The sequence below is a fragment of the Pristiophorus japonicus genome, chromosome 10 (genome assembly GCF_044704955.1).
Source record: "Pristiophorus japonicus isolate sPriJap1 chromosome 10, sPriJap1.hap1, whole genome shotgun sequence".
NCBI lineage: Eukaryota > Metazoa > Chordata > Chondrichthyes > Pristiophoridae > Pristiophorus > Pristiophorus japonicus.
In genome coordinates, this window is record NC_091986.1 from 207,150,368 (window position 1) to 207,163,950 (window position 13,583).

General features: G+C 42.7%; 1 protein-coding gene across 1 annotated transcript in view; it reads right to left on the reverse strand.

Annotated features, from left to right (window-relative positions):
- Positions 1-13,583, reverse strand: part of prkx (protein kinase X-linked) — a 137,429-nt gene that overhangs the window by 68,846 nt on the left and 55,000 nt on the right. The window contains exons 2-3 of the mRNA XM_070891646.1: positions 10,917-11,085; positions 9,255-9,518 (exon numbers count right to left, since the gene is read on the reverse strand). Of these exons, the coding sequence (XP_070747747.1) occupies positions 9,255-9,518; positions 10,917-11,085 (433 nt within the window). The remainder of the gene's footprint in view (positions 1-9,254; positions 9,519-10,916; positions 11,086-13,583) is intronic.

Here is a 13,583-nt window from a genome sequence, read left to right on the forward strand (position 1 = left end):
TAATGTTAACAAAGGGGGACCAGAACTGGCCTTCACAGGAGTCCACTAGTCACTGCCCTCCAGATAGTGTTTCAATTAATCTGTCAAAAACTGGGAAATAAAACCTGCTAGTTATGGTCAGGCCCATTCTGCATGTTCCAATGTGTGAATAATTATATTACCAAATCTATATGGTTTGCCTGATCCCCAGGTCATGATTTGAAGACATATTACTGGAGAAATAAAAAGGAAAATAAATGCAGGAAACCCACTGCAGATCTGTCAACTTGTCTTCTCTTTACAGATGTTAAATGCAAGATCTTCTCTATACAGAACCACAGAAGTTTACAGTACTGGAGGTGGCCAGTCAGCTCATGTCCTGTCTATTCTGCATGGGATATATGGCACAGAAACAGGCCATTCGGCCCAATCAGTGCATGCTGGCATTTATGCTCCACTCGAGCCTCCTCCCGTCTTTCCTCAGCTAAATCCATCAGCAGAATCCTCTATTCCCTTCTCCCTAATGTGCTTATCTAGCCTCCCCCTTAAATGCATCTATAATATTCACTTCAACCACTCTGTGGTAGCGAGTTCCACATTCTCAACACTCTCTGGGCAAAGATGTTTCTTCTGAATTCCCTATTGGATTTCTTGGTGACTATCTTATATTGATGGCCTCTAGTTTTGTTCTTCCCCACAAGTGAAAACAAACATTCTCTCTGTATCCACTATCAAAACCTTTCACAATTTTAAAGACCTCTATTAGGTCACCCCTCAGCCTTCTTTTTCCAAGAGGAGAGACTCCCAACCTTCCTGATATGTAGACCCTCAAATTTCTGGTATCATCCTTTTAAATCTTCTCTGCACCCTCTCCAGTGCCTCTATCCTTTTTACAATATGGTGACCAGAACTGCACGCAGTGCTCGAAGTGCGGTCTAACCAAGGTTCGATACAGGTTTTGCATAACGTCACTACTTTTCAATTCTATACCTCTAGCAAGAAACCCGTGTGCTTGGTTTGCTATTTTTCCTACCAAAACAGACTACCTCACATTTATCTGTGTTGAACTTAATTTGACAATGGTATGCCCATTCTGCAAGTTTAATAATGTCCTCCTGTAATTTATTGCAGATCTCCTCAGTATTGATTATCCCCCCAATTTGGTAGAAACATAGAAAAATAAGTGCAGGAGTAGGCCATTCGGCCCTTCGAGCCTGCACCGCCATTCAATAAGATCATGGCTGATCATTCTCAGTACCCCTTTCCTGCTTTCTCTCCATACCCCTTGATCCCCTTAACCGTAAGGGCAATATCTAACTCCCTCTTGAATATATCCAGTGAACTGGCATCAACAACACTCTGCGGCAGAGAATTCCACAGGTTAACAACTCTGAGTGAAGGAGTTTCTCCTCATCTCAGTCCTAAATGGCCTACCCCTTATCCCAAGACTATGTCCCCTAGTTCTGGACTTCCCCAACATCAGGAACATTCTTCCCGCATCTAACCTGACCAGTCCCGTCAGAATCATATATGTTTCTATGAGATCCCCTCCCATCCTTCTAAACTCCAGTGAATAAAGGCCCAGTTGATCCAGTCTCTCCTCATATGACAGCCCAGCCATCCCTGGAATCAGTCTGGTGAACCTTCGCTGCACTCCCTCAATAGCAAGAATGTCCTTCCTCAGACTAGGAGACCAAAACTAACAATATTCCAGGTGAAGCCTCACTAAGGCCCTGTACAACTGCAGTAAGACCTCCCTGCTTCTATATTCAAATCCCCTTGCTATGAAGGCCAACATACCATTTGCCTTCTTTACCACCTGCTGTACCTGCATGCCCACTTTCCGTGATTGATGAACCATGACACCCAGGTCTCATGGCACCTCCCTTTTTCCTAGTCTGCCGCCAATCAGATAATATTCTGCTTTTGTGTTTTTGCCCCCAAAATGGATAACCTCACATTTATCCACATTATACTGCATCTGCCATGCATTTGCCCACTCACCTAACCTGACCAAGTCACCCTGCAGCCTCTTAGCATCCTCCTCACAGCTCACTCCGCCACCCACTTTAGTGTCATCTGCAAACTTGGAGATATTACACTCTATTCCTTCATCCAAATCGTTAATGTATATTGTAAAGAGCTGGGGTCCCAGCACTGAGCCCTGCGGCACTCCACTAGTCACTGCCTGCCATTCTGAAAAGGACCCGTTTATCCCGACTCTCTGCTTCCTGTCTGCCAACCAATTCCCTATCCACGTCAGTATATTACTCCCAATACCATGTGCTTTGATTTTGCACACCAATCTCTTGTGCGGGACCTTGTCAAAAGTCTTCTGAAAGTCCAAATACACCACATCCACTGGTTCTCCCTTGTCCACTCTGCTAGTTACATCCTCAAAAAATTCCAGAAGATTCGTTAAGCATGATTTCCCTTTCGTAAATCCATGCTGACTTGATCCGATCCTGTCACAGCTTTCCAAATGCGCTATTTCGTCCTTCATGATCGATTCCAACATTTTCCCCGCTACTGATGTCGAGATAACCGATCTATAATTGACCATTTTCTCTCCCTCCTTTTTTAAAAAGTGGTGTTACATTAGCTACCCTCCAGTCCATGGGAACTGATCCAGAGTCGATAGACTGTTGGAAAATGATCACCAATGCATCCACTATTTCTCGGGCCACTTCCTTGAACACTCTGGAATGCAGACCATCAGGCCCCAGGGATTTATCGGCCTTCAATCCCATCAATTTCCCGAACACAAATTCCCGCCTATCCTTCAGTTCTACCTTCTCACTAGACCCACTGTCCCCTAGTACCTTCGGAAGGTTATTTGTATCTCCCTTCGTGAAGACAGAACCGCAGTATTGCTTCAATTGGTCTGCCATTTTTGTTCCCCATTATAATTTCACCTGAATCCGACTGCAAGGGACCCAAGTTTGTCTTTGCAAAAGCTTCTATAAATATGTGAAGAGGAAAAGATTAGTAGTCAGTTTTTATATTTCCTGCAAGCTTCCTCTCGTACTCTATTTTCCCCCTCTTAATTAAACCCTTAGTCCTCCTCTGTTGAATTCTAAATTTCTCCCAGTCCTCAGGTTTGTTGCTTTTCCTAGCCAATTCATATGCCTCTTCGTTGGCTTTAACACTATCCTTAATTTCCTTTGTTAGCCATGGCTGAGCCACCTTCCCATTTTATTTTTACTCCAAACAGGGATGTACATTTGCTGAAGTTCATCCATGTGATCTTTAAATGTTTGTCATTGCTTATCCACCATCAACCCTTTTAGTATCGTTTGCCAGTCTATTCTAGCCAATTCACGCCTCATGCCGTCGAAGTTACCTTTCCTTAAGTTCAGGACCCTAGTTTCCGAATTAACTTTGTCACTCTCCATCTTAATAAGGAATTCTACCATATTATGGTCACTTTTCCCTAAGGGGCCTCGCACAACAAGATTGCTAATTAGTCCCTTCTCATTACACAATACCAGTCTAGGATGGCCAGCTCCCTGGTTGGTTCCTCAACATATTGGTCTAGAAAGCCATCCCCAATACACTCCAGGAAATCCGCCTCCTGCTACCAGTTAGGTTAGCCAAATCAATGTGTAGATTAAAGTCACCCATGATTACTGCTGTACTTTTATTGCACACATCCCTTATTTCTTGTTTGATGCGGTCCCCAACCTCACTACGATTTGGTGGTCTATACACAACACCCACTAGCGTGTTCTGCCCTTTGGAATTCCGCAGCTCCACCCATACCGATTCCACATCATCCAGGCTAATGTCCTTCCTTGCAATTGCATTGATTTCATCTTTAACCAGCAACACCACCCCGCCTCCTTTTCCTTTCTGTCTATCCTTCCGAAATGCTGAATACCCTTGGATGTTGAGTTCCCAGCCTTGGTCCCCCTGGAGCCATGTCTCCGTGATGCCAATCACATCGTATCTGTTAACTGCTATCTGCGCAGTTAATTCATCCACCTTATTCCGAATACTCCTCGCATTGAGGCATAGAGCCTTCAGGTTTTTTTTTTTAAAAACACACTTTGCCCGTTTAGAATTTTGCTGCAATGTGGCCCTTTTTGTTTTTTGCCTTGGGTTTTCTCTGCCTTCCACTTTTACTCTTCTCCTTTCTATATTTTGCTTGTGTCTCCTTTTTATTTCTCTGCATAGGTTCCCATCCCCCTGCCATATTAGTTTAACTCCTCCCCAACAGCACTAGCAAACTCCCCCTAGGACATTGGTTCCAGTCCTGCCCAGATGCAGACCATCCGGTTTGTACTGGTCCCACCTCCCCCAGAACCGGTTCCAATGTTCCAGGAATGTGAATCCCTCCCCTCTACCACTCAAGCCACGTATGCATCCGAGCTATCCTGCGATTCCTACTCTGACTAGCACGTGGCACTGGTAGCAATCCTGAGATTACTACTTTTGAGGTCCTACTTTTTAAATTTAGCTCCTAGCTCCCTAAATTCGCCTCGTAGGACCTCATCCCATTTTTTAACCTATGTCATTGGTACCTATATGCACCACGACAACTGGCTGTTCACCCTCCCTTTTCAGAATGTCCTGCACCTGCTCAGAGACATCCTTGATCCTTGCACCAGGGAGGCAACATACCATCCTGGAGTCTCGGTTGCAGCCGCAGAAATGCCTATCTATTCCTCTTACAATTGAATCCCCTATCACTAATGCTCTCCCACTCTTTTCCCTGGCCTTCTGGTGTCATTCACATATATAGAAACTGGGATTTTGATTCCAACATTTAAATCGTTAATGTAAATTGTGAACAGCAGTGGTCTCAGCACTGATCCTTGTGGACCACTACCCACTTTCTGCTACCCTTTACTCCAACTCTGCTTTCTGCAGTGAAGCCAGCTTGCAATCCATTCTGCCACTTGTCCCCCAACTCTGCATGCTCTGACCTTGTTCTAGATAAATTACATCTACTGCATTACCATTGTCTACTCCCGGTTACTGAATTTTTTTAAGCGGTAAGGTTGGTCAAGCAAGACTTTCCCTTTTGAAATCCATGCTGATTATTCATTATGTTCTTCTATTCACTCCCTTGGCAGGGTTTCCATTATGATTCCTACCACCAATGTTAAACTGACTGGTCTATAATTCCCTGGACATGTTCTATTCCCCCTGGTTCTGGTAGAGCAATTCAAATATAATCCTACTGGCCTGCAGCTTCCGCTGCTTCAAATATTTATCCAATTTACCTTCACAAATGCAATGACCTCTGTCTCAATCACTCCCTGTGGCAAACCATTCCATGCTTTAACAACCTCGTCAGTAACTTTACAACCATGAAGACAGCCTTTCCCTACTCATTATCAAAACGCTTCATGATTTAAAACACCACTATTATATCTCCTCTTGGCCTTCTCTGCAAAAATAATCTGCAGAATAAGTCTCTATATATAGATTTCTGTCCCTGGCATTATTCTGCTAAATCTACTCTGTACATTCTCCAAGACTTTAATGGCCTTCCCATGGGAAACCAACACTGCACACAATAATCCAACTGTTGCTTTACCAAATTTTTGTACACATTTATTGGTTCTTTATTCATGTACTTTCCTACAAGAACATAAGAATTAGGAAGAGTAAGCCATCTAGCCCCTCGAGCCTGCTCCGCCATTCAAAAAGATCATGGTTGATCTGGCCGTGGACTCAGCTCCACTTACCCACCCGCTCCCCATAACCCTCAACTCCCTTATTGGTTAAAAATCGATCTATCTGTGATTTGAATACATTCAATGAGCTAGCCTCAACTGCTTCCTTGGGCAGAGAATGGCCACAGATTCACAACCCTCTAAGAAATTATTCCTTCTCAACTCTGTTTTAAATTAGCTCGCCCGTATTTTGAGGCTGTGCCCCATAGTTCTAGTCTCCCCGACCAGTGAAAACAACCTCTCTGCCTCCATCTTGTCTATCCCTTTCATTATTTTAAATGTTTCTATAAGTTCACCCCTCATCCTTCTTAACTCCAACGAGTAAAGACCCAGTCTACTCAATCTATCATAAGGTAACCCCCTCATCTCCAGAATCAGCCTAGTGAATCGTCTCTGCACCCCCTCCAAGGCTAGTATATCCTTCCTTAAGTAAGGATACCAAAACTGCACGCAGTACTCCAGGTGCGGCCTCACCAATACCCTGTACAGTTGCAGCAGGACCTCCCTGCTTTTGTACTCCATCCCTCTCGCAATGAAGGTCAACATTCCATTCGCCTTCCTGATTACCTGCTGCACCTGCAAACTAACTTTTTGGGATTCATGCACAAGGACCCTCAGGTCCCTCTGCACCACAGCATGTTGTAATTTCTCCCCATTCAAATAATAAACCCTTTTACTGTTTTTTTTTATCCCCTGTCTGCTCCCATTTATAAATCCAATACTGTTGTTTCCATTTTTTGTATCTTTATCTACCTGCCCACTCGCTTTCAGGTAATTATTTATTTGAACCTAGATCTTTGTTCACTGGCACCCTTCAGTATCTTTCCATTGAGTATATGGAATTTACTACCATTCTGTGCGTTATCAAAATGTATCATCTCATCACATTAAAATATTGTCTCATTTCACTAACCTTTCTAGGTCTTCCTGACGTCCTTTACAATCTTTCAATGTTTGCCAAATCCCCTAGTTTAATGAGCCTTGCTAATTTCCTCTGCACGACCTCTAGGGCAGTGTTTTCCAATGGAAATCGTTAAATTACCCACACCAACACCCTTTTCATCACATGCATAAATGTTATGCAAAAATGGATTCATAGTGCTTTTACGACCACCGGGCATCTCAAAGCACTTTACAGCCAATGTAGTCACGGTTGTAATGTGAGAAACGCGGCAGCCAATTTGCGCACAGCAAGCTCCCACAAACAGCAAAGTGATAATGACCAGATAATCTGAGTTTTGTGTTATGTTGATTGAGGGATAAATATTGGCCAGGACACCGGGGAGAACTCACCTGCTTTTCTTCAAAATAGTTTCATGGGATCTTTTACATCCCCTTGAGGAGGCAATCGGGACCTCTGTTAAACGTCTCATCCAAAAGATGGCATCGCCAACAGTGCAGTACTCCCTCAGCACTGCACTGGAGTGTCAGCCTAGATTTGTGCTCAAGTCCCTGGAGTGGGACTTGAACCCACAACCTTCTGACTCAGAGGCAGAGCCACAGCTGACACAATCGAATACGCCTTACACAAAATGCAGGTAAATGTATATTTACTTAATATCGACCACCATTCAGTGCAAAACTTTTCGGTCCCTCTCAATGTTTGGAATTCTAGCATGAATTTTTCAGACATCTTAGTGCAGCTTCAAGGATTTTGTCCAGCAGTCACAAGCAGGACTTCGATTTCAGCAGTGTGATTGCTGAGAATGTTGACTTGAACAAGCCAGATGCTGCTTGCCCTGTGCCATGAAGTGCCCTGTTGAAGCCGCTAGCTAGAAGTTGAGCATGATTTCCTCTGCTGGCCTGGAGCAGTTATTCCAATCGGTTGAGCAGATGACGATATGAGCTTCCCCACCCATATTATGTTGCTGGTGTTTCCATGATTCTGAACTTTTTAAACCAGTGTTACACACCAATTTAGCAGATAACCAATATGCCATTGCCAAGGAATTAAAGCCCACAAAACAATATGGGAATGAGCATTGTCACTGTTGGGAATGTACTATTACTCTTTTAATTTACTGGCCAAAAATTTAATTAACCACATCTGAATTCCCAATTAGCCAAATGTGGCTGACATAATGGAGAACACTGCTCTGTGGCCTGAATCATCTATGTTTACATTTGCTCAAAATCAACATGAAGGCGACTTGAAGTAAAGTTTCAAACTCAGCATTTACATTCTCACTGATTTAGACCAGTAATTCATTTAATCTCTGCCATTCACCATTTGCCAACATTCCTTCAAGTGGGCACATTGGTTAGATTGTCTGCCCATTGACTATACATCGGCAGAAAATCTAGCCCAGAGCATTGCCTTGTCATAAATCCAAGCTATTCATCAGCAGTTTTTAGGGGTACAGTACCGTGGTGGTTATGTTACTGGACTAGTAATCCAGAGGTCTGGTCTCATGATCCAGAGACGAGAGTATAAATCCCACTACGACCGCTGGGGAATTTAAATTCAGTTAATTAAATAAATCTGGAATAAAAAGCTAGCATCAGTAATGGTGACCATGAAACTGCCAGATTGTCGTAAAAAGTAATCTGGGAAGGAAATCTGGTCTGGCCTATATGTGACTCCAGACCAATAGCAATGTGGTTGACTCTTAACTGCTCCTCTGAAATGGCCTAGCAAGCCACTCAGTTTAACCTGCAAAAAAATAAAACTGGACGGTACATCAGACATCGACCTAGGCACTGGCTTTGGACTCGATACTTGCACACCCAGCCAGGCCGAGCCTGCTAAGTCCTCTTTAACATCTGGGGCCATCACCATATGGACTGCAGTGGTTCAAGAAGGCGACTTACCACCACCTTAAGGGTAATAAATATGCTGGTCTTGCCTGCGATGCCTACATCCCGGGAACAAATAAACAGTTTATAGAAAAACATTTCAAAATTTCAGTCATAGCCGAGTTCATCCCTGCGCTTTACTCGCATCTAATGTGCTTTCCAGTAGGAGTCGTTAAGTATCAGTTATGAAGGGTCAACTTTCCTTTTTCTTAGCCCAAGGGTGCTGAGGCCAACCATATCAACTGCGATCAGCTAACTCAATCAAACATCGGATGTTCCAGGTCTGTGGAGTTCAGCACCAAGACAGGGCAGTTACTCTCAAAGAAAAGGTTTCTGAACACAAGAATTTTTCAAAACAAAATATTTTGTTGCTTAACATATTACTTTAATCCATCAGCTCCTGAGCTTTAACACCAGCATGGAGAAATTATTTTATCCATTAGAGAATATCTCCAATTGAAATTTCAGTAGTTGTGCTTAAAAGCAGCAGAAAAATGTTGGTTTTACTTTCAAATTAAATCACTAAGGTTAGCTCCTCGTGGAGGTCAAGCTAATGCAACCAGTGATTCCAAACATGTTTTCCATTGTTTCTAAGTGGATATCAATCAGCAGGCCTAGGCTATAACAAATTATTTGTCCAGAAAAAGCCATCAATTCTCATTTTCTATGGAACTATTAAAATCTAGAAACCTATATTTCTTCTGCAAGAGGGACTCCATTGCACAATAAAGCATTTCTAGATAGAAAGTGGGCACCAAGCTCCTTTAAGAGGAGTTAGCCAAGGCAAGGACTTACCGATCAACAAGTTTCTTTGCAAATCCAAAGTCCGTAAGCTTAATATGACCTTCTCTGTCGAGAAGAATATTTTCAGGTTTTAAGTCTCTGTAAACAATATCTTTGGCATGTAGATACTCTATTGCACACACAATCTCTGCAGAGTAAAAAAGTCCAGTACTATTGTTGAAACGTCCCAGGTTGCGCAAGTACGAAAACAGTTCTCCTCCGGGCACATATTCCATTAACATATACAAAAAGCGTTCATCGTGATGTGTCCAGTACCTGTTAAACATCGATAGATAGGTCAGAATGGGAGAAAAATAACCAACCATTCGACAAGATCACTGATTTATTGTTTCAGTAAAAAAAATATCGAATGACAGTGAGATTCCTAAACAACATCAAATATCCTAGCATCCCATGTAATAGAAAAATAATTGGACGTATTCAGTTATCAAAAATCAGTGGCCCTGAACAAATTCAAAATAACATTATTTTAGTGTTCCAAAGGATGGGAGCTGACCCAGCTATTAAGTGCCCAAGTTGATAACCCAGTGAAATGTTACACTACTGGAGACAAGAGGGTAGAAATTGGACCCTGGCACACAGGCATTTTGACAGAATTGGAGAAATGCAGAGGAACAAAAAACTTTAATCAAATTCCAACATACTGCAAATTAATGAAATATTTTTAACCTGGTTTGATGTTAAAATGCAACTGCACTCCATCGAGCTCAGACATTCTTTAGTAGTTGGAACTCCTGTCCAAGCCCACACTGCGATGTGTGTGCACTGTGTCTGTGTAGCAGAGCTGGTCTCCAGTCGTCTTGGTTAATCCTTGCCACTGACCCAAGCCCGTGTGGTGGCTGGTGTGCAACGGCCACCACACATTAAAAATACCCATGCACAGGCATCTTCCACCCTTCAGGATATAGTTCAGGACCTGGAATATTAGATCCTTCACTGAAACACCTGTGAACTCATCCCTTTTTGGCGTGGAGGCAAGTCATCCTCGATACGAGGGACTGCCTATGACGCCAATCCTACATGGAAATCAATTAAGATTTTGTCTCATGAAGATTAAATGTTTATAATTCTTCAAAATTCTGCATTTTTCATGTGCAGTAAATCAAACAAAATTTCTAAAGAATTAGGAGTTGGCCATACGGTCCCTCAACTCTGCTCCGCCGATCAATTAGATCATGGCTGATTTTTGACCTCAACTCCACTTTCCCACCCAATCCTCACTTCCCTTATAGCCCAAAAATCTATCTAACTCAGCCTTGAATATACTCAACAACTGAGCATCTACAGCCCTTTGGGGTAGAGAATTCCAAAGATTCACCACCATGAAGAAATTCCTCCTCATCTCAGTCTTAAATGGCCGATCCCTTATCCTGAGACTGTGCCCCTAGTTCTAGACTCTCCAGCCAAGGGAAACAAACTCAGCCTCTACCCAGTCAAGCCCCCTCAGAATCTTAATTTCCCATCATAGTATATTAAAGATGACAAAATAGGGTTCAATGAAAGCAAAATAAAAACTAATGACTCAACTTAAAGTTGCTATAGATACATGTAAACTCTGCCATCCGTGGAAAGGAACTTACACCAGCAACACTGCCTAAATTGGAATATGGAGTTTAAGTGCAACACATCGCAACTAAACACAAGCCCACTTACAGCTTTATAAGAAATGGATGATGAATCTCGGTTAAGATACTTTTTTCATTGTGCACGTGCTGCTCCTGTTTAAGCCGAATTACATCAGGAATGCTCATTACTTTCAAAGCGCAGTATTCTCTTGTCTTCTTGTCTTTGACCAGCAGAACTCGCCCAAAGGTTCCAGTCCCTGCAAAATAACACATGGTCAGTCATTGAAAATCCATATAAACTAGCCTTTGAATCCCATCAGCTGAACATTCCAGATGTATTAACATCCAAAATTTTCAGGTCTGCATCAACATGCTGTTAATTTACCAGTAGAGTCATTTCCAATTATAATGCAGTTTTCACATCACTGTGCCCAAATCTTTATAAAACCCAAAGTACGGCCATTTCTGCTCAACAGCATTGGCCGGATTCAAAATGGTCAATGTCATGATCACTCAATAGAACCTGCAACAATAAACCACATAAAATGCAAGATTGAACTATCTAGAGCAGGCACATTGCTGGGGACGAAAAATGACATGTTCATCACCTATACTACTTGTTGTTCATGCACCCTCTATGGGCATGAAGTTTTTCACTTAACTATTCCATATGCACATCTCGTTCATTGCAACATTCAGCTTCATTGGTCAAACATCCAGCACAGACTCAGTGGGCCGAATGGCCTCCTTCCTTGCTGTAATCATTCTATGATTCTATAAGTATATGATTTATGCTGGGCAAAGATAGTTGATAAAGCTGGTCAAAATGTTGAAATCCTGAAGCAAACTCAGCCTTTGTGCGCAAGAGTTGCCAGCACACAAGCAAGTCACAGCCTCAAGTTTATGCCAGGAACACAGGAGTTGCTACAACTGTCACATGGCATACAACATCAATTCCAGACATCCATAAATACCACCAGGAATGTTTCACACCAAAGCTCTTAATCACTAGGTGCCAAAAATGGGAAAAGGCTCCCATTCCCAATATTCTCCTTAATGAGGGCAACTGAAATTTTACTTACACAACTTGAGTAAGCACATAGAGGCGGCACTGGCAGCAGTTTACTTTATATGGGAGAACACTGAACTGAGCATGTATTACACTATTGGAGTATGTTCACTGGTCAGTTGATTACATGAACGATCACACCATCGTTAAATATATTGATTTCAGCCCAGCAAGCGGTACGCATTTAGATGGCCTTGACAGCAAATGAGAGAGATCTTTGACCATGTGTCCAAATGGCAACATGGAATTTGCTTTCAGATAAATGTTTTGATATACCATACGAACAGACACAAGTCACTTGCATTAAAACACTGTCAAGAACAAATTTTACACCTTAGCTAAACGAGTGCAGCACTTGAGGTCCAAATATTTCCATAGGATGTTTGGAATGAAAATGATTGTCAAAATTTGTTGACCAGCTAAGTACAAGCAATGTGACAAGGTGAAAATATAACCAAAGTACATAAAGACAGAACATGACGGGCACGTTGGTGAACAAAGACAAAAGATGATCTACTTTGTAGTCTTTAATCATTAACAACTAGCACCCTCCATAAACCGTTGAAGCCGTGCTTGGTCAGATCATCCACATTCTCAAAGGGTTATTGATAATTTCAAACTGGTGCAAAGAAAAGCAACAGAATCATTTTAAATTTTGTTCTTGGGATGTGGGCAAGTCAGTATTTGTTGCCAAGGCGATTGCTAGAAACCATGGAACTGGAGTCACATTAGGCCAGACTGGGCAGAGGCAACAAGTCACCTTCCCGAAAGGAACTTATCAGCAGGGGTTTTTAAACTACAAAAAAAATTAGCAGCTTTCATTTGCTGGTGTTAGCCAACAAATTATCCAATTTCACAACGTGCTATTGTGGAATATAAAGTCATGATTTCAGTACCATAATTACTCGGCTGACTCTCAATCCCCTCAGGGCAACACATATTGGCTTTCCCGCATACAGAGAATAAATATTAGAATGAAATGTAAAAAATGGATTACAGGAAAATAGAATTATCACAGGGAAGAGGGCTACAAGAGATATTTCGGAAATTAGGGGCCAGAATTTATTGTAAAAGAGCGAAACTAAAAGCGCACACCATTATTTATGTGCAAATCAGATAGCAAGGTCAGGCGAGTGCAAATGCACAGTTAAACACGACAAAAACGGCACCTCGCTATCTGGCTTCCCATTCAAAAGTAGTTAGAAATCAAGGATGCCTAAAAATGTATAAAACTGATACGATGGGCCCAAGTTTCTACCGATCCTTAGAACGGCGCACACTTTCTAGAATAAAAAGGGCGCCTAAAATTTACCTTGTAATCTCCATGCTTCCCGAGATGTCTTCGGACTCGGCGTGGTGCAGCACAAGGGGTAGGGGCGGGGCCAGGTCCCGGCCCTGAAAACAATGCTAGGACCTCTGCACATGCGTGCTAGGGTGTGCACGCATGCGCAGTAGCTCCTGGCAGTGCGAATCTCTGCGACGCTCTGCAGGTTGTGTGGGAGGGGCCCGAAGCACTCTGTCCCTATCCCAGGCCGACTGGCCTGCCGCACAGGTCGACCGCTGCCTTCCCACGCTGAGGGCCATAAGAGACAGGTTGGTTGGGAATGGTGGTGGGAAGGGAGGAGAGGAAGAGTTTTGTTCCGGCGAAGGGGGGGGGGGGATCTTCAAAGATTTTCCACTACTTTA